Raw genomic sequence first — 21,089 nt, forward strand, 5'->3', positions numbered from 1 at the left:
GTAATACGAATTCCCTTAATTGTTCATTTTACTACTTAACACTTTAAGCAAATTCTCATGTTAAGGCAATTTATTAGCTATTTCTGTTTGGTTTAGAAATCTGCAAACGTTCCTAATAAATGGCAAGTGTTTCCGTTTCAGAAGTTTTCTGAAGATGTGACATTAATAGCAACATCCGCTAATACATGAATCTTGTCATGCCTTTTTACTTAGTGATATCATGATAAAAAACTTCAAAAGACTTCAATACAAAATAATTGTAAGTTAAAAAATATATAGACAACATATTTGAGGACATGAAAATGTACTGCATAGTATGAATAACCCTTACACAAAGCTAATTTTTGATTGATCTGTGAATGTAAAAAAAAAATCAACACGTTGAAGGTGTAATGTGTAAATCATAATTGTTGTGGCTAATTCAACATTAACTTCCATCTGTGTATCTTCATCAGAGTCATTTTACTGACTATACATGTTGTTTTCAAGATATAAAGCAGTACAGTACTTTTAATTAAGTATTTCACCCCTTCTTCAAATAAATTATCAGTTTAATGTTCAATATCTTGACTTTAGCAATCATTTAATCAGAACAGTCACCCCCTGGGAAAAGCCTGTTAGAGGAAGTACTGAGCATACCCACTGAAAACAAGGAAACGAGACATTTTTTGATCAATATCTTTATATATTACAAAACAATAGAAATGCTACTGATAACAATATATGTTCACAGTTGCTGTTATGATACCACACTGAAATAATGTATATAAGTTAGACATAAAATGGCATATCTTAATAAATAAAAAAAGAACATATTAATCTAACAAGTCACAATGCTTGACGGTTAAAAGTCGCATCATGATGAGCATTAAGTTGGAGCTTCTGTGTACAGTTTTCATGGGTATGAGGCTGATGTGTGTGTTAATGTGCTGTCGCTGATCACCCGCACACGTCTGTAGACTTTATCGGCAAGAATAAAGTGATACTCGGAAACATTTTCAACACAAATATCAATAATCAGCTAGGCATCAAGTAGTAACACTGACAGTGTAGTGCAAAGTAGACAGTGTGTGTGTGTGTCTGTGTGCATGTGTTTCGGAGAGCAGGTTGTGGTGCTTAGCAGGATAACAAAAAGCAGCAAAAATAAATATCAAAAGAATTTATTTTTATCAGTATATAAAAGCTCTTTTTTGTTGTTGATGTGTTTTTTTTTCTTTTTCTTTTTTTCTTTCATTTCACCAAGAGTCTGGGGAAAAAGGCCTCATGGAAAGTTCAAGGAACCACTTTGTTCCATTTCATTTTCTGGAAACTTCACACCAAGGACTCCATGCTCTCAGCCTGGTTGGATTCATCTGATACCACAATCCCAGCAATTTTGTCCATGTAGCTGAAGCCAAGTCTGAAGTCTTTACTGCTAACCAGGCTAAGCATAGCCCTGTAAAGGTAGTGATAGTGCTCCTAAAAGAGGTAGGGAGAAAAAAAGGAAAAACACACTAAATGGTTTTGGAAATCAGATCGCGTCAAACTTCTACACGAGACCCCAATGACCTCTCTAAATCAAATTTATCACCAGGCAGACTTTTGTGATGAGGTTACATTTTGCTAACTTACCATTTCAGTGAAGACACCAGGCCTCATTAGGTTAATCATTTTGGCCACTTGATAGACATCCACAGCACTCTCGTTCTCCAGCTGCTGGGACAGTGTGGTCAGAGCACAGAACATCCCTGCAGAGACTGCCCCGAACCTGTAACACACAATCCATGAGGCTCTTTCTGCCTTCAGTTACATAAGCGGCTTTTCCACCGTCCGGCCGAACCGTCTCATTTATATTACCAATTGAGCTAGGTTTGGCAGGCACGGTTACAAACCGTTCTCGGCCCGGAATTCTAACAGTGCTGGTAGAATGCGTGGTGATGTCGCCACTCGGGATTGGTCACTTGTCTGTTGCCTGGCTACCAGTTTCTCTGTAGCTGGCCAAGGGCGCTATTGGAGCGAAGTAAACAGTTACTTCACAGTGCAAAGTTAATAATAAAATTGAAAGACATATCTGATCATCCTCGATAATCTCACATCATCTCTTGCATTACCAAGGCAAAGAGGTGGACAGTAACTAAGTACATTTACTTGATTTCTGTACTTGAGTATCTGTAATCACTTTAACATTAGAAAGACAATTTGAATATCTTACTTTTCACTCTATTTCTATCACAGCCCTCGAAAGTCATTGCTATGCAGCAGCTTTGAAAGTAACTTTTTTTCTCTTTAAAATATGATTGTTTTGTTTTTTTGCAGACAGCCTATCAGTAATCTCACTTGTAGGGTCGGCCGGTCTAAATATGGTCGGTCAAATTATTTTTTTATGGATTTGCCTACCAAGTTGCCATAGCCTTGTGGATAACTCACTAACGCATAGGTAAGGTTCGACAATGACGTTAGTTAGCATGCAAAAACGTAGTTGGGCTAATAACGTCAAATGAATTGCTTTCCGAAATATGTATTAGCATAATCTTGTCAAATAAGCACAATGTAAAAACCTTTCATTTCTACCATGTTTTTAACTTTGAAAACAACTTTTAAAAAATATTTTTTAATTACGTTTTTTGGCTTTAAGTATAAATATGTTAGCCTTACTTTACGTCTGGTTTCTCGTTACTGTCACGCAAACATCCGCAGTGCACACACAGTCTGCCCCGGACCAGAGACACGATAGAGCAGATCATATGCGCGAGTCAGCGCATACCAGAAAATGTATTGGATCCTTTGAATTCTGCACAAAATGTTATATTTTAAATGATATGGAGGAGAAACGGTTAGCGATTAGGTGGAAACTGTGACGTTGTGAAAGCCATGATATGAATAAAAAATGGGGGAGAAGCTTTCCTGCCATGTCTTCCTGTTTCCGTGGAAATTACGCCAACACATTAAATAATGCTGCGTGTTTCAAGGCACTTCAGTGGGCCTTTAAATGAGTTTAAGGTAGCTGCATACTATTGGTGGATGAAGCGTCACTGATTGGCTTAAACCACCATGCTAATACAACATGAAACAAAACAACTTTGCTGGTGTATAAAAAAAAAAGTACTCAAGTAAAAATCTTTAATATTTGACCAGTAGTTTCTATTCTTTTACTCAAGAAATGGAGTAGTGTACTTCACTGTCCACCTCTGGCAGCAACTGACGCATTTGTATTACATTACAGCTCGGTTTTCAGTCCCACAGTGGAAAATGAAACCATATCCGTATCGGCTGGGCCTGATCGGGACGGAATGGAAAGGTTAAGTACCGAGAACGGTTTGGCCTGACGGTGGAAAAGCAGCTACTCGTGTTCTATGCACAGGGCACTCACTCATCATGTACAATGGTGGGACCATCCCTCGTCATGGCCTCTTCTTTGATGATATTGATAAGCTCAAATGTGCTGCTGATGGATGCTTCAGGATCTGGCCAATTCGGACACTGGAAATGTCGGACTTCTAGCACATAGTCGTCCTGAACAGCAAAGATAATGTCCTGTTATATAAGCATGTTAAGCTAATGCATAAATTAATGTCACCATAAAGTTTGTTTAATCAAGCAAAATAACTTCCAAAATAAATTCCATTTTAAGAGTCATGTTTGTGTACTGGGAGAGACACCTGCGTGGCTTCCAGGATGAAGTCGTGGATGATGAGTTGCTCCTCATTAGATAAACAGAGTCTGTCAGTATTAATGAGGGTGACAGTGAAGGCTACGCAGTTCATGGGCTCCTCTCTGCTGGGCCAGTACACAAATTCATCTTCAGCCTATAAAAAGAAGAGCAGCGCATATCATATTCTATATCATATTGACTTATATAAGGCTAACAGATTCAGGTAATTTATAATTGAACTTGTTTCCAATTAAATATTTATAAATTAACAAGCAACTTAGACTGAAGATGCTTTTTTAGATATAGTAAAAAAATAAAAAATAAAATAAAAACTTAAACTGAACTTGATGTTTAAGTTCTATGATAACCTGCTGGTATGAAAAGTTTTAAGAGTGCATTTACAGAACTTACTTACTTATGCATTTAAAAAAAAACACAAGTTATATAACGCATCATTCATCCTCTTAAAAACTCATGTTCACAAGTAGCTCTTTAACGCTGTACTCACAAGGCTGAGGTTGTCTGGCAACATCACAATAACTTGAGCATTATGATCCCAGATCATCCTCCAGAAGTCTGTGGTCGTGTGGGGAAGAGGATGCTGGGTAATGATGAACTCATTGCTCCTGTAATAGCCCTGTGAATGGATAAACATTGATTTCATTCTACAAGAAAATCACAGCAAATGACGAGACGAGCAGATGAAGAGATAAAGCAACAGCACGCAAATTATTCATGTTTCATGCATTTTTAAATATGGTCCAAATCTATGTATAATGTTCCAGTAAAGTGTTATTGCCGTACCATAATGTAGGAGGCGTTTATGTAGTCTGTTCCCTTTACTCCTGGGAGGGGAGCTAGTGCCACTCGTGCCCGCTCCGCTGTGGGGAAAAACATGAACCATAAACAACTCATTATAACCTTCACAATAAACCAAACCTTGTGTTGTATCAGTTGTTCAATGTGTCTTAAAATGTGATTGTTTGCCATACTTTATTACTTTTCTTTTGTTTTTAAAATTGAGTTCTTATTAGAGGAAATCCTTATATTAAAAATAACACAAAATATACATGTATATAGCTCTGGAAAAAATTAAGAGAGAGAGAATAAATCAGTAACTATGTTTTTTAGGACTTCACAGTGTTATTATTTTTGTTATTAACTAAAACAAATATATGGTAATCCAGAAATATTATAATTTTTTTTATTTTTAAAACCTGTAAAATGTCATAAAAACAACAAAGAGCACTAAAAAAATCTAAAATTAAAATATTAACGAATACTATAATAGTACATAAAAATAATAACATAAAACTGGGGATTTGTTACCATTGTAAATTAGTTGGTGCATTTATTTAATACATAAAATTAAATACTAATACTAAAGATACATTAAATACAACTTATTTTATATATATATATATATATATATATATATATATATATATATATATATATATACACAAACTGCTGAAATCACGTGACATTGGCGATCCGAATCATGAATCAATAAGCTGATTCATTATTCATTACTGTTTCAATCTTTACTTGAGGATAGAAAACAAATGCAGTAGAGAAGACAATGCTAAATAAAGTCATAGTTTTTTTCTATTTTTGGACCAAAATGTATTTTCGATGCTTCAATAGATTCTAACTAACTAACTGATGTCACATATGGACTACTTTGATGATGTTTTTATTCCCTTTCTGGACATGGACAGTATAGTGAGCATAGACTTCCATACGCTCTCGGACTAAATATTAAATATCTTAAACTGTGTTCCGAAGATGAACGGAGGTCTTACTGGTGTAGAACGACAATAGGATGAGTCATTAATGACATCAATTTAATTTTTGGGTGAACTAACTCTTTAAGTATTATTTATTTAAGTAAATGGAGCTACCATACTGTGCTACACTATATATTGAGAATACAGCAAAGTCTGAATTGGCAAGAAGCTGAAGTGTTGATTTTGATGTATAGGTTTAGAAGGTTTAGTGACTCACTTGGCAAGACCGACGAGGTGCGGTTCTTCTCTTTGTTGCAGTCCTTCTTTGCACTGAAACACTCCGTGAGGTGAGAATTGCATTGCGTCAACAACTGGAGGAACAATAACAAGAGCGTCCACAAGGAGGAGCAGGTTAGTTGTATAACTGAGAAAAACGTCTTGATTCAGTAGCATAGAGCCACAACACAGTCATCAAGTCCAGACCTTAAACTGTTTGTCCATGCGCGTTTGTCCCGTTGGGCTCGGGGTGAGAATGTTGTTGACATAATTATGGAGTTGCCAAGCAGGCATCTCGGTGTCTTTACTCAGCACAGCTTCCATTAATGCGTCATGGATAAAGATAAACTGCTCCTGTAGGTCACACATACAGTCATTAAGACAAGGCATTTTGCATGTGACATCTGAACATTACATTTATGAATAAATATTGGTATATGTTCGGAATGGTACATGATATACCCTTTTACATTTTTTTTCCAGCATGCTCTTGCATTTCTAGTACGACAAATTGAAAGTGATTTGATTGACAAACACTAAATGGGATTTAAAAAAATCTAAAAGTATGTATTTTTCAATATGCAACAGTGTCATTTTAGTACTTACTTATATATATTAGTTTTTATTCATATTTTGAATTAGCTTTTATTTTTATATTTTCAGCATATATAAATTGATTTGTAATAATATCTTCTTTGTAATCATTTACAGTTAGTCATTTTAGTGCTTTCTCTAAAAAATTTAATTCAAAATTATATACAGTTTTATAAATAAAAAGCAAATAGTTTTAGTTAACAACAATCATCCTGATATGCAACATGGAAAATAAAAAGGTCATGTGATGAAACTGAGTGCATTTTGAAATAAGAGTCTGCAGTGAACAGTATATGATGCAGTATGCAGTGTGTAGTAAGAAGTACACTAATATTATCATCTGAAAGTGATTTAAGTGTGCATTTAGACTAGAGTCTATTGAAATACAGTGTAATAAATCAAACAGGTAATAACCTCGGTCTGGACCAAGTAGTTCCGCTGGGCTCGGATGTGCTTGAGGTATCCCAGGACATTGACTGTGCCTTTGTCCTTTATCTGCTGCAGCATGCTGTCTATGACTATGTATGTGCCTGTTCTGCCCACTCCAGCACTGCAGGACACAGAGAGAGTGATGGTGTGATAAAAATGACCGCATTTTGCTACAAAGCAAAGAGTCTCTCGCTTCCAAACACCCTGCTGAAAATGATGCAGGAACGGGAAACCCTGCACAACCGGAAAGGACATCGCTGAAACAGTCATTTCACATGCTCGTGGGCCGAGTTTATGTTTTCAAAGAATAGTACCTGCAGTGAACCAGAACGGGACCTTTGCCCGGCGTGTGTGCCACTGAAGATCGAGAGATGAATTTGAGGACTGGAAGTGCATACTCAGGTACGCCCATGTCTGGCCACTGTGTGTAATGGTACTGGACCACCAGCCGCTCATTCTGCCTTCCCTTCTGACCCTGAGAGAGACAATTCAGAGGTCAAAACGCAGGCTCTTATACAGTGCTCTGTAAACGCTCTACGACTGCTCAAAAGTACCTTTTTCAGTTTAGTGTTGCGCATGATGAAATGGCGGAGTGTGTAGCAAGCATGCACTTTAGTGCTCTTCAAAGTCACCATTATGCTCCCATACACCTCGCTGTTCTCTGACGGCCAATACTGATCACATTTCCTCTGTGAAAGCAACAAATACATCTTCGCATTTCAAAACACCAAAGTCTACATGAACAGAAAAGTTCTTCTTGAAGCACCCTATGCGTTCCACCATGTGGGAAATGTGGACAGAAACACGGAATACAGTCATACACATTTAATTTACAGTATAATGTGGAATGTCATAGGATTTGACAAATTTTGGATGAATAAATCCAAAGCAGAATGAGTTAAGGAGTAGCATCTGTGAATATTTAAGGACAAAAAGACTGCTTTGCAAATATTAAGTCTGAAAGTTGTGTGCCTCTGTGGAATCGGAATTCAAAAATATTATAACAGAAAAAAAACACTAAAAAAAGAAAAAAAAAATGAATTTTGAAAATAATAAAACAGAATTGGACCCTATTCTTGGCCTCCAACATTGCTCTCAAATAGCGTTTGTACTTATTCATATTAAAAAGCTGATTCGAAAGACCGCCGTTCGCCAGCTTCTGTGTTTACTAGAAGCGAGCATGCACAACTCGGCCGTCATTATGTTAAGCCCCGCCCACCGACTCTATACATGTGCTTGGCCCGACCAGAGTTTGCCGTTTACAGCTCAGGCGTGTATTGAGAGTTACCAGACGACACTCGCGGCAGATTAGATTTGCTGCCGCTAGGGTGCGTCTAGATTTCTAGGCTAGTGTAACACAGCTGTTTGTGAATATAAAAGGTCTGCAATGTTTCAAAGGTGAAAGTGCAGTATAAACAGAGTTTCCTGATTCTGATCTGAAATGAGTTTTCCTGCACGAACCTATGTAGGTTTGTAACAAACTTGCATAATGTCAGCCTATGGCCTTCATTGGCTGCCCACGAACAATGTATTTTGTTTATTTTATTCACTGTTAATTTGTTCTATATAGGCCAAACTGGCCTTAAACTAAAAATATGTGTGGCCATCAATTTAAACAAAGATGCTACACACACGAGCATGAGCAGTTGTTTTTTTATTTAAATTAGATTGTATAATTTCAAGATTTACAGCAAAATCAGCACGGTCTGAATTTGGATTCGTAAAAAAAAAAAATGCAAAAAAAATTGTGGTTTTAGTTAATTTAGTTGAAGGGCTAATTTTGCCCTTCATGACAACTGTGCGGGAGGTAAAATTTTTTATAACTCATTCGTTTACATTATATAAAGTCTTAAAGTTCTGCATAATTAAGGACGTGGCCACTTTGAATGACAGGTGGATATCCATTTATCCGCATCTGTTAGTCATTGTGTCACTTAAACTCCGCCCATGTCCCGCCTCTTTGCCCATTTTATGTTATCCGGGCGTGACGCACTGTCAAAAATTATTATTATTATTTTTTATATATGCATAATTACATGCATATTCTGCCTGCTACTGTTATTTTTTCACTTGTTCCCTTGTTGAATATAAAAAAAGGAAAATAAACAATTTGTTTTGTTTTTTTTGTTTAATTAATTGGATGAACACAAACAAGGAACTTAGAACACAGAAATACAGTTAAAAAAAAAGAAAAATGTAGGCTAAATAAAAATATACAGTATATACCTATAATAGGCTATAGTATAGCCAAATAAATTATATAATAATAAACCTAGATTTAATTAATGTTCTAAGGAAAAGTAGCCTAGGGCCTAATACTGCTTTCTTTGCTTTTAGCAATTCGTTCAAACATTAAACAAACAAACAAAAAATATCCTTATTCTTTAATAACAAATTACACCAGTAGTTTTGCATGTTCCTTTCTTTAATAACTAATATCTGTAGCACTAAGCGATTCACCTGAGTCATGCCTATGAACCACGCGAGAGTTAGCTTCCGACCACGCGCCTGTAAATCGTTTTTATTTTATTAGGTTTGTTTATTTCTAGTTATTAAATTTTGTTAGATATTTCCACTTTGCAGGAGTCCCACAAATCATTTTATTTTTCCGCAATCCGCACACAATAATATTCCCCGCACCCGCATTCACCCATCAGCGGGAGTGTAGGTCTCTACTTCAGAACTGCTCTATGAGTGACGTCACGGACACTATATTCACTTTTTTTTTTTTTTTACAGTCTGTCTTATACGGAGATAAGAGGAAAAGAAAAGGATATCAAAACTTTTCTGAAGACAGTCAGTTCCCTTCAGAGATATATTCATATAAACCCCAATTCAATATTTATCTTTTTCTTTCATGAACAGTGAGCTTGTTCCTGGTACACTACAGTATTTTCTCTGCTGGTGCACCTGTGTTCTCATTTTTGCATCCATATTCAGCATGTGCCTGTGTTAACGTCTTGTTTACAGACTTCATAATATTTCCACATAAATGACATTTTGGAAAAATATTGCCAAACAGTTTGTTTTCAAGTCTGGAACAGAGATAGACCAAAATAAAAAATAAAACCTGTTTGAATGGCTGGTGCCTGTGCATATCTATCTTATATTATTGTTCAAATCATACCCGGGCTGGATTGGACACCTTATTTGGTCGTATTCGGTCCGAGGGCCATATGTTTGACACCCCTGCTGTAGACAAATCGCAACAGACTGGGCCATCTGACCAATCAGAGCAGAGTAGGCTAATAGAGACTAAGAGAGAATCCTAAAGTTTCAGACACTGTGAGAAAAGAGGTGATGCTGCAATGTGTATTATGAGAAAATGAAAGTGTTCTAGTACACCTATTGTAGGAGACCTCCAAAACAAAATTAGCAAACTTTAAAATAGCATGAAATGGGCACTTTAAATAAACTTTGTGGAAAGTTGGTATTAGTTACTTACCCTGCCTTTCTCCACCAAGTTAGTGATCATGACAATCACAGTGGTGTTCTGTTCCCAAATCATTCTCCAAAAATCCTCAAATGTGGATTTCAGAGGGCCCTGAGCGGCTATATAAGCCCTGGATCTTTTATAACCCTGAGAGGGAGAACATTTCATCATAAAACAAAGATTAAAGCAACAAGCCACACACATACACTTAGTAATAAAATGCGTACGTCTACATAGTTGGCATTGATGTAGTCGCTGTGCTTGGAGTCTTTCCCAGACAGTTGCTGCAACTTCACTCTGCTATGATCATCTGGGTATTAAAAAGCAAAAAATGATGTATCATTCCAATCAGTGTTTGAGATACGTAATCTATTTAGAAATACTAGCAATGCATGCAAGATTGAGAGATGGATATTAATATATTTTATCTTCATCTTGCATGCACCGTAAGCACTTCACAGATGAATTCACAGTATGTTTAGGAAGGCAAATGTTCACGTTTGCCACATAATCATCAACAACTCACAGGCGACAATGTTGATGTATCTGTTTTTGTGCTTGTTGTCTGGGTGATTTGAATGCTCTGCTGTAATCTTCATTTCAGATGTGCAGTGTTGAACCTCCTGCAGGAAAGATATGCTTTCAAATGAGTTATAATTTACAGATTACACCTGGTTCACAGTTGCTATGTCTGCAGTATAGACTTCATGGGTTTTTGTAAGAAAAATATATAAAGTAAAATATCTAGCTTCCACTAGACCGTCTTCAACTTACGAAGAATTAGTTGCGTTCTTTCCCTTTTAAGTATTCGTCTAAAAGAACAATGTATTTTACACCTAGGATGGCTTAAGGGCGATTAAATCATGGGCTAAATTTCATTTTTGGGTGAACTATCCCTTTAAAAATGTAAATAATTATTTCCAATATGATAACTGAATGCCACTTGACGGTTTAAACATTCTGAATACAGTCCTGTCAGAATTCTGTTTTGATTAATTTTTGTTGACCATATTATTGATAAAATAATTTAAGACTCATTTACAAAATAATAACTTAATTATCCCAGTAATTAGCCACACTTTGATTAGAATTTACATAAATAGCCCCATTTGTCCAAATCATTTAATTATTGTCACATCAATGCAATTTGAAATAATTTTTATACAGCAGCATAATAATTAGCTCCCCAGTGAGCTGTAATGATGCAGACATTAATCTACCATGTAGATTTTGTTTTTTTATATCTGTAAAACAAAGCACCTCCGCAACGAATTGATACCTACCGTATCGCAGATACTGGTCATTGACAAAGTTTTTAAGTGAATATTTTTGTTGTTTTTGAATGTGTCCATACCGGATTCTGATCTTGTAAATGTTTGCTGTGGGGATGAACTAGACTCAAGCATTCCTGCATTCCTGCATAAATTCCTCCAGCGAGAGAAGTGATTTTAATGAGGCTCTCCTCTTTAATTAGTCCTTTTCCCATAGCCATCTGTGCCTCTGTGCTACTGGGAGCACCGGTACACGTACAGAGCACATACACACATTCTAACATGCCCCAACTACAAAGACCACACTCACATCGAACTCCTGAGAAAAGCCATGGTGGTTGTTGGAGTACAGCTCCATGATGTGTTTAATAAACTGCCTGACTGGCACAGCCTCCAGGTCATCTGAAACACAAACCACACATACATCATACCACATCTGCTTACTTAAACACAAACATTTGAATAGAAATTGATGACAAACGCATTCAAAATACCTATTATTCAAATATTTATGATAAAAATGCTTAAAAAAATTAAATATTAATCAAATATTTAAGAATTTAGATTTTCCATTAAATAATGATATTGAATTAAATGATACCCAAATGCACTACTGTATTTTGTAATTATTTTTAAAGGAACACGCCGACTTTTTGGGACTTTAGCTTATTCACCGTTTTCCCCAGAGTTAGATAAGTCCATTCCATTCTCATCTCCGTGCGTGCATTAACTGTGTCAAAGACAAAGACTGGAAGTAAACGGCTCCACCTGGCCTACTGCTAAGTAAGTGACAAAATAATGCCAAAACTGTCCTATTTACATGTTGTGATTTCTAGACCGATATGGCTAGGGACTTTACTTTCATTCCTGCGTAATAATCAGGGAACTTTGCGGCGCAATATTACGCAGCGCCTGAAAATAGTCCTAAGCAAGCTCGGTGCAACCAGTTTGTCACGTTGGTTATGTTGACAGAAGTTAGCCTATTTTCAGCCGCTGCGTAATAACATTGCGCCGCTGCACACATGGTAAGGCAGCAAAGTTCCCTGATTTTGTCACTTATTGAGCAGTAGGCTAGATGGAGCCATTTACCTCCAGTCTTTGTGCTAAGCTAGGCTAGCTGTGGGTGCATCAGACAGAGTTAATGCATGCACAGAGATAAAAATGATATGTATGTGGACTTATCTAACTCTGGGGGATACCATGAATAAGCTAAAGTCCCCAAAAGTTGGCGTGTTCCTTTAGTAATAAAACTATTAGTGTTGTGGTACTCGAGACCGGTCTTAAGGCCATTTTTTGAAGGCCTTGTTCTCATCTCGGTCTCAGACTTTAAGGTCTGTGGATTTTGTTGCAAGACCAGTCAAGACCACAACTGCTGGGATATAACTAAATTGCTGGTGCATTGTCTGATTTATTTATTTACATCAATGTGATTGGATGCAATTAATAACTTATTTCTAATTTTATTTATTTATTGTGCCAGTTCAGAAATGAATGAGGGATTGTGTAAAAAATGTCACCAAAATCAATACAAATGCTCACAAACACAAAAACAATACAAATGCTCACAAATTTCAAGATATTGTTGCAAAAAAGTACTTGTATGAGTTTTCACAAATTTGTGCATGGCCACAAACATGCTATTGCTTTTATAACAAACATTCAATAATAAAAAATATTCACAACATTATATATGCATTTGTAATTTACCCATTCAGATAAATCTTCTGTAACACCTCTACAGTGTAAAGATGAATTTTGCTGTTCATGATTGATCTGTAACAGCTTTATACAGTATCTTATTCTAATTATATTTACTGATTAAAAATAACTCGTTTTCCCAGGCGGTAATGTGGATCTTTATGAGTTTAAGGAGTGCTGGTCTGGTCTTGGTCTCGGATTAGGTGTCTCTTGACTACAACACCAATAAATATATTTAAATACTATACTTCACAAAATCTCCAGTGTCACGTCATCCTTCAGAAATCTGATTTGGTGCTCAAGAAATATTATTATTATCATTATTATCACTGTTGAAAACAAATGTACTGATACACTTTTGTGGATTGATTCTTTGATAAATAGAAATTTCTAAAGAACAGCATTTATTTTGTTCAGTATTGTTCACTTTTGAACAGTAGTGTATATTTTCAATAAATACACTGAAATACCATATTTCACTAAACATTTAAAAACTGACATACACGCAAAACATACATTTGTTTAGTGACTGCATATATAATAATGAATGCTGTTATTTTTTCCATTAATTAGTTCATCAATCATTTGAGACCTTTTCATTGAATGAATATTTGTAATTTCAAAATATTTAAATGTGTCACTTTTAAGGAACAAACCTCTCTGGAAACTAAAAGTTTAAATAAATAAATAAATAAATAAATAAATAGACATCCTTGTTCCAAATGACAAAAGACTTTGAACCAAAATCCATACGCCCTACTTTTTTGGCCTCGGTTCCAGAGTGATGATATTTGGTCACATCTGTGTCATATAAAGCTCATCAGTTATCTATCAAAAAAAGGGTCTGGACTGATGGTCTGCTGTCACGTAGAATGGCCATATAAAGGTACGGTTCATTACTGCTCAGGGAAGCACACAGCTGGGACCGTATTTAAAAAAGACCAGAATCCCCTGGAGCATTTCCTGCTTCACCATTGTGAAGGATGATCAAACACACATCAATTCAACCCCCACTCTGTATTCAGTGTCTACCCATTAACAGAAGAGATTCCGTCTTATTAAATCACTGAGACATGCACACACAGACTTCCATTTAACAGGGATTGTTGATGAGTTCTCTATTACTACAGAGACATTAAACCATCACCTCAAACGGAGTTCTCATAAACATTAATGGCTACGTTTTACTTCTTTTGGCTTAAAGTTATATAGACCTGTCAGTCAAGAGCTGGCATGCGTCACGAGGAAAGAAACCGAGAGAGCAAGAGAGAAAAGAGTGGCAAAACTGAGAGCAGCACATGCAATTTTAGAAAATCATGTACTACCTAAAATTGAGCAATCAAACTTTCCATTCGTTCCCTGAGAAACAGTAACACACAGAACATAAAATATGCATCCACTAACATCAGAGGAAACTGCAAGATAGGAATTCTAAACATTAAAAGCAATGGTGTTTTTAATCTCTTTGAATCCACACTGAACTGATTTCATCTGAATGACAGCAGAAGTGAATTCAGTTTGAACTGTTGAATCATTATTTACTGTCTATCACTGTAAAGCTGCTTTGAAACTATCTGTATTGTATAAAGCTCTATATAGATAAAAGTGGCTGAGTGTCACTTAAAAGTGCAGACCATACGACAATTGTGTTATTACATTCTCAAGTAGTAGCAAATCAATTCATAACTTCAATTTTACAAAAAAAATTTTTTTTTCACACATTGCTATCGTGTGTGCTTGAAAGTCTCAGTGCTCTTTCATTGTATGGTAAAGAGCATTCTGAATATCTAGCAAAACATCCTTTTGTGTTCCATGAAAGAAAGTACACTTGTGTTCCAAGGTTTGCGATCGGTAAGATGTTTAAATGTTTTTGGAAGAAGTCTCTTATGCTTACCAAGGTTGCATTTATTTGATCAAAAAACGTAATTTATTCCTGTGATTGCGAAGCTGAATTTTGAGCATCATTACTCCAGTTTTCAGTGTCACGTGATCCTTCAGAAATCATTCTGATATGCTGATTTAGTGTTTCAATGTTGAAAGTAAAAAAGCAGCATTTATATGAAATATATATTTTGAAACTCTACATGTATTTACTGTCACTTGTCACACAGGTTTGGACTGCAATGCAATTCCATCAAATATTTTACTATACTCTTTCCCCACCAGAGTTTTTTTTAGTATTAAATACTAGTATTTTTAGTATTATTTTTTTTTTTGAAAATATTCATAATTTTCCTGGCTCCCAGAATATTTTGTTGTATGAATATCTGAACATGCAATATATGAAAAGAAAGAACGTTATTCTAGTTTAATGCATTCTTTATCAGCACTTGAATGTGGGTTTCAAAAAACGTTTTTGTAAAAGACTTCATCCGGATCAGATTCAGAACTATGATCAAAGCTAGATTGAGTCTATCAACGCTCCTAATGTTTGCAGTCTATAGCTCGTCCTGGGTCGACATTTCATTCAATAACATTAGGCAGTTTTTATTTATATGCTGTATAATTTTGACCATGTTATTTTACATATGCATCTGCTAAAAAAGTTTCTGCATCTTCTTCACATGATCAGGAGATTCTGTGCTGTTTCAGAAGATCTCATAGCGCCCTCTATCGTATAACAGTGAAAACGCGGAAAACTGAACAGTGAAAATTTCCGTCAATGGCAGGGAAAGAGTACAAATTATGCATATTGAACAACATCCTGTAATAAATATTTGTCAGCTGGTCAGGTATATTTATAAAGCGTAATGTCCCTCTGCTGCTATGTTTGGTTACATCTTATTGATCTATTTCAGAATTTTGCGGTTTCAAAAGCTAGTGCGCTGCTTTGCTCCCTAAAGAGACAACCAACTCCCATTCTGGGATTAGGTTCTCCACAAAGGGTACATATGATGAAATCAAAACTAATGAACTCTGTGTTCTGTCTATAAATAAATTCTAGAGCCACTTTTCTTTTGCTGGATAATGATTAACTCCTATGAATGGCATAAAATAAAAGTACTTGCATTATGAAAAGCACATTATTTCATTTATGTTTGTTTAGTGACTCACCGGCTGCAGATATGATGGGAAAACTGTCATCGCGGATCACTCTGGGGGAGTTCCTGTCGTCAATATAGAAGTGTGCAGTCTGGAAGAATTTCCTATGAACAGAAATGTTCCCGGTAAGAATAATGCAGGTAATCAGGATGATTTTAAACAGCTTCTTAATTCCGAGGAAACCTCCTGCTTCCTGAGAATTACTGCAACGTGTTCATTTAATATAAATTTACAAGCAGTACAATCTTGTTTGCAAAGGGTGTTATGACCCGTGTTTCAGTTCAACACAATTTTAGTCACAACTCCAATATCAGTCCATTATTTAAAAAAAAACAGAGCATTCTGCCTGAATATACCGAACCTATACGTGACAAACTCAGTCCAAATATTCTTACATTAAGATATTTTACATTATTATCATTATTAAGTATTTCTTTTCACAAAATAACCCTCTAAAAATATCTGAAAACAGAAAAGTCTTGTACAGAGCTGTCTGTAGATTTTAATTTTTAACTATATATAGTACTATTATTAATACATTTTGTTGATTAAGTACTTATTTTCACAAAAACAACATTAACATACATTTATATCATTTATTTAAATAATTTGAAAACAGAAAAAGTGCAGTCTGGTAATTGTCCAAGTGGTTATGGTTATCTGCTGATGCAGAGAATCACAATATGGGCTAAATATCAGATGAATGAATCAGCTAGACCGACACATTTCCATAATTAAAATGCATTAGCTGCTGCTACACACACAAACGTCTAGTTCTCATTCTAGGACTCAAAAACATGAAGACCAAAGCAACGATACCGAATATTCAGTCAAACTCTGCACATGCTGCCTTGGAAAAAGTCTTCTCTCATTTTCGTTGCACAAAGACTCCCTCCCACCCCGTTAACGAAGACTTGCTTTATGTAAATCCCAGTAAAGCATTTGTATAAGCATTCCCCTACCTGTACTTTATGCAGAGCAATGAGCAGATGCTAGTCATCCTTGAGAGGTGAGATAAAAAGAAAGAAAAGAGGGGCTGAATGCTCATTGAGCTCCGACGAGGGAGGGGGGGCTGGGGGGATCCAGGAGAGACGATGACTGGGGGGACAGGAACCTCACACTAATGACCTTTTTATGATGGGCTATCTCTCGTGTGTTTAGAGATGTTAGACTAATGGTGTAGAAAGGTCCTTTTAGTGAAGTTTTGGACCCTGTGGTCTAATCCTTGAGAATGCAAAATAGGCAAATGGTAAAAAGATAAATATAACCTCTTATCATTCCCCATCTGCGTCTCTGTGTCAAGTCTGGAATTGCTCTAACTCATAGGCGATCTCATGCGAACGTGTAGAAATGTACCATGGAGATGAGTGCAGCATCTTTGGTCTTTAATGGGCATCTGTGAGTTTGAGCAGACTGAAAGCCTCTGAGCCATCCAGATGGAACCCTGCCTACATAAACCTCTCATTAGCCTATTGCCTTGGCAACATCATAACTTCATTTTAAGCAAATAATATCACACTTTCTGCTAAACTTGGACCAATTTTATGAACGAGAATGGAATATCTTTTGAACGGCTTTTGTTCACTTGGTAACTTTGTTCTTGACGTTTGTGAAATTTGACAATGATGTCTTGACAAAGACGTTTGCCGTCACATTCTCGGGGGAGCAGCTGAGTCTCCTCGCTTGTCTTTCTTCCTCTTGCGAACAGATTATCGTGCAAACTCAATCTTTCATTCACTTTAACTGTGACCGATCAACCTCTTATAAACACATCAAATCGAACTGCTATTATCTTTCCCTCTATGTCTTTTTCTGATTATGTGGCTGATGTAATAGCTTTGTAATTGGTATAGTAACTTGCAGGCAAAAATTCTTGACATTTGCGGTGCTTGATAAGGCATGTAAGGCCAGTGCTCTCATAGCTATCTACAGCTATTCGCTAAATGAAAAAGCTGAAATAAAAGGAAATATGGAGAGTAGAAGAAAAACTTTCAAAACTTGAACAAAAATGAGAAATGTTGCCTTAGCAAATAACTGAAATATGTTTAAGTAGAAGTACTAAGATGAAAAACTAAAACTTAAAAAACTAATTACAGCTAAACAGAAATATTAAAAACTAAGTATTAAATAAATTACTAAACCTTAAACTAAAATTAAAATTAAAATAAAGCTCATTTAAAATATTAATAAATACAATAATAGTATATCAATATTAGCAAAAGAACATACAAGCAGTACTATAATATAAATATTTGAAAAATGAAATTTTCATGATATAAAACCATTTTAATATGAATATTTTACTGTAATGTTACTGTTGTTTTGCTCACATTTTAAATGATATGCTCAAACCAGTCAGCTTCACAGATTGGAGGACAGCTGGGTCCCTCAGCACAAGACTCATGGTCCCTAGGGGGCCCGCAACCTCTTAGCTCACATACAGACACAAGACTGAACAGGAGGATGGTGGTATTTGGCAGGAAGCTCCATAGGAGGATTTTAATTCGGTTACCATGGGGCTGAGACCGGTCCGGGAGAGGGCGGGCAGATGGGGCACGGACTCTCCAGGGAGCTGAGCCAGGTTTATAAAGGCCAGTAGATGGAGCAGAAAGAGGTAGACGAGGTGTGGATTCGAGGGTCACAGCGACCTTACACTGTTTACAAACCAGGCACAACCATGACCATACTCTACTCTACATAAAAACTGTCATGAATATTAATAAGGTGATGCATTCGTTCAGAACCCAAACCCAAATCTCCAAAAAATTAGATAGACGAATGTAGAAGCTGTTACAAAATAAGAAACGTAGATGAAGAGAACGGATCTTTTCAGGCACAAGATGATCAAAGACCAAGAGGTAATTCACCTCCGTCTCATAAAGCGTGGTTGTTCACAGAATCTTACCTCCAGTAGACCAGGACAGCCAGCAGCATGATCAGACAGAGCAGAGTGAGGGCAGAGACCACCATCAGGGGGATGATCCACTCCATCCGGCTGGAGGACGACACCGGGTCTCGGGTGACGGCGGAGATGCTGCCCCTATCTGCATGGTGGTCAAAGGGGACCAGAGAAAGGTAACAAATATATAAGGCAGAGTTTTTTAAAAACCCTCAAACAAAAGATTCTGGTATAAATGCTTGAAAAATGTAATTCGTGAATATTCAACACCATATCATTTTCCTTTGCAAAGTTTATCATCAGTTGTCATATATAACATATTACAATAAACTATTTACAGTTTAAGTTTCTTATCTTTTTTTTTTTAATTCATCAATATATTTGAATGCATATTTTATACATTTTTATCATTACATTCACCAGAGTTCAATAGTTTGGAGTCTGCAAGATTTTATGCTCACAAAGCATAAAATACACTAAATAAAGTAATATTGTGAAACATTTTTTTTTTTTTAAGTTCTATTTTAATATATTTAGAAATTACTACTAAGATGCAAAGCTGACTTTTCAGCATCATTACTCCGTGTCACCTTCAGAAATCATTTTAAAATGCTAATTTGGAGCTCAAGAAAGATTTATTATGATTATTAATGTTGGAAACAGATGTGCTGCATAAAGATTAATTTGAAGTATAATTTGTGTAACAACTTGAAAGTCTTTTGTTACTTTTGATAAGTGACAATTTTTGTATACAACAGAAGGGTATCTAATATATTTTTATATACATTTTAATATTTGGATATATTTTTGCATGTTAGACATTGTATTATATTTATTTTGTTTATTCATTTTAATGATGTACAATAATACATACATATACAGATACACAAGATAATATATCATACTGGTAATACATATTTGACATTTTTATATTTATAATATTAACTCATTAAATATATGTATTATACATATTCATTCTTAATAATATATTTAAAGTAATGTAAATTTTAGTTTTTGGACACGATTTGGCACTACAATTTTAGACTGTAAGTGTGCAGCTCACCTACCAGTTTGAATGTAGTATGGCCAGTGTGCCTTCTCCTCATTGGTGAGTTTGGTGGTTTCTGTGGAGCCTGAGGGAAGCTGCATGTCTACAGTGTCATTATTCTCACGCCATGTTGATTTTGAAGAATCCTCGCCCGAAGGCCTCTCTGTGGAACGGGTTACCTGCTCTTCCACTATTCTAGGGGCCAGTGTAGAGTTCTCAGTGTTAGCATCTGACCTCTCTCCTTCCCGCTCCCTGTGTTTTGAAGTTGGGATGGGGGCAGTTGGTTTTTGGGGCACCGTCTTGGCCTGCTTTTTGTCCTTGACTGTCACATCTTTCCCCTTTTTTTTCTTCTCCTCTTCCTGTTCCTCTTCCTCCTCCTCTTCCTTCTCCTCCTCCTTCTCCTCTCGTTCACTGTCTTCTTCCTGTTTGTTATTAGCTTCAGTGCTGTCCTCAGAGGTAAGGACGTTGCTCTCAGACGGGGTGCTTTCAGCACCGGGATTTGCTGGATGCTGAGTGGGCGTGGGGCCTGAGTTTGTAGATTGAGTTGGCCAAAAGGATCCTGGGAGAGAAGAAATCACACTGCCACTGAAACCCAGTCCTGCCAACAGAGTGCTGGTCACCACAGATGCTACAGTGGCCTGTCCTCCACTTGATGGGGGCCCCATTCCCGTTGCCATGGAGACAAATGAAAAGGGGAGGCCGGCGGACGTCCAGGTAGAGGAGCCGGAGCTTATAGGGGCCATGTCTGCCGAAGAGGTGGGGGAAACCGTTGGCTACAACCCGGGTGGAAGAAGAAAAGAAAAATTACGACGTGTGTAGACAAACAAGATCTAGAAATTATTGAACCAGCTACCCACCATTCCGGTTTTCACAAGCCTTGTCCCCTCGAATATCCTTGTGGTGTTTGCTTTAAGAATGAGTAAGACAATCAATATTAGAGTAGCCATGAAATCCAAATGGACAATTCTTGTTTTTTTATGGAATAGTGCAGTATTTATTATAAATTGTTCGTGCACATCATTATTCTTTTAAAATACA

General features: G+C 36.4%; 1 protein-coding gene across 1 annotated transcript in view; it reads right to left on the bottom strand.

Annotated features, from left to right (window-relative positions):
• Positions 1–682: 682 nt before the first annotated feature.
• The window catches only part of ca16b (carbonic anhydrase XVI b), a 130,159-nt gene continuing 109,752 nt past the window's right edge, over positions 683–21,089 (bottom strand). Inside the window, exons 11-29 of the mRNA XM_067460260.1 lie at positions 20,909–20,958; positions 20,071–20,824; positions 19,010–19,148; positions 16,117–16,208; positions 11,675–11,766; positions 10,620–10,716; positions 10,321–10,403; positions 10,106–10,240; positions 7,215–7,349; positions 6,975–7,135; positions 6,646–6,781; positions 5,845–5,991; positions 5,639–5,732; positions 4,436–4,512; positions 4,140–4,268; positions 3,639–3,785; positions 3,350–3,492; positions 1,612–1,747; positions 683–1,458 (exon numbers count right to left, since the gene is read on the bottom strand). Of these exons, the coding sequence (XP_067316361.1) occupies positions 1,312–1,458; positions 1,612–1,747; positions 3,350–3,492; positions 3,639–3,785; positions 4,140–4,268; positions 4,436–4,512; positions 5,639–5,732; positions 5,845–5,991; positions 6,646–6,781; positions 6,975–7,135; positions 7,215–7,349; positions 10,106–10,240; positions 10,321–10,403; positions 10,620–10,716; positions 11,675–11,766; positions 16,117–16,208; positions 19,010–19,148; positions 20,071–20,824; positions 20,909–20,958 (2,894 nt within the window). The 3' untranslated portion in view covers positions 683–1,311. The remainder of the gene's footprint in view (positions 1,459–1,611; positions 1,748–3,349; positions 3,493–3,638; positions 3,786–4,139; positions 4,269–4,435; positions 4,513–5,638; positions 5,733–5,844; positions 5,992–6,645; positions 6,782–6,974; positions 7,136–7,214; positions 7,350–10,105; positions 10,241–10,320; positions 10,404–10,619; positions 10,717–11,674; positions 11,767–16,116; positions 16,209–19,009; positions 19,149–20,070; positions 20,825–20,908; positions 20,959–21,089) is intronic.

The sequence above is a fragment of the Pseudorasbora parva genome, chromosome 12 (genome assembly GCF_024679245.1).
Source record: "Pseudorasbora parva isolate DD20220531a chromosome 12, ASM2467924v1, whole genome shotgun sequence".
Taxonomy (NCBI): Eukaryota; Metazoa; Chordata; class Actinopteri; order Cypriniformes; family Gobionidae; genus Pseudorasbora; species Pseudorasbora parva.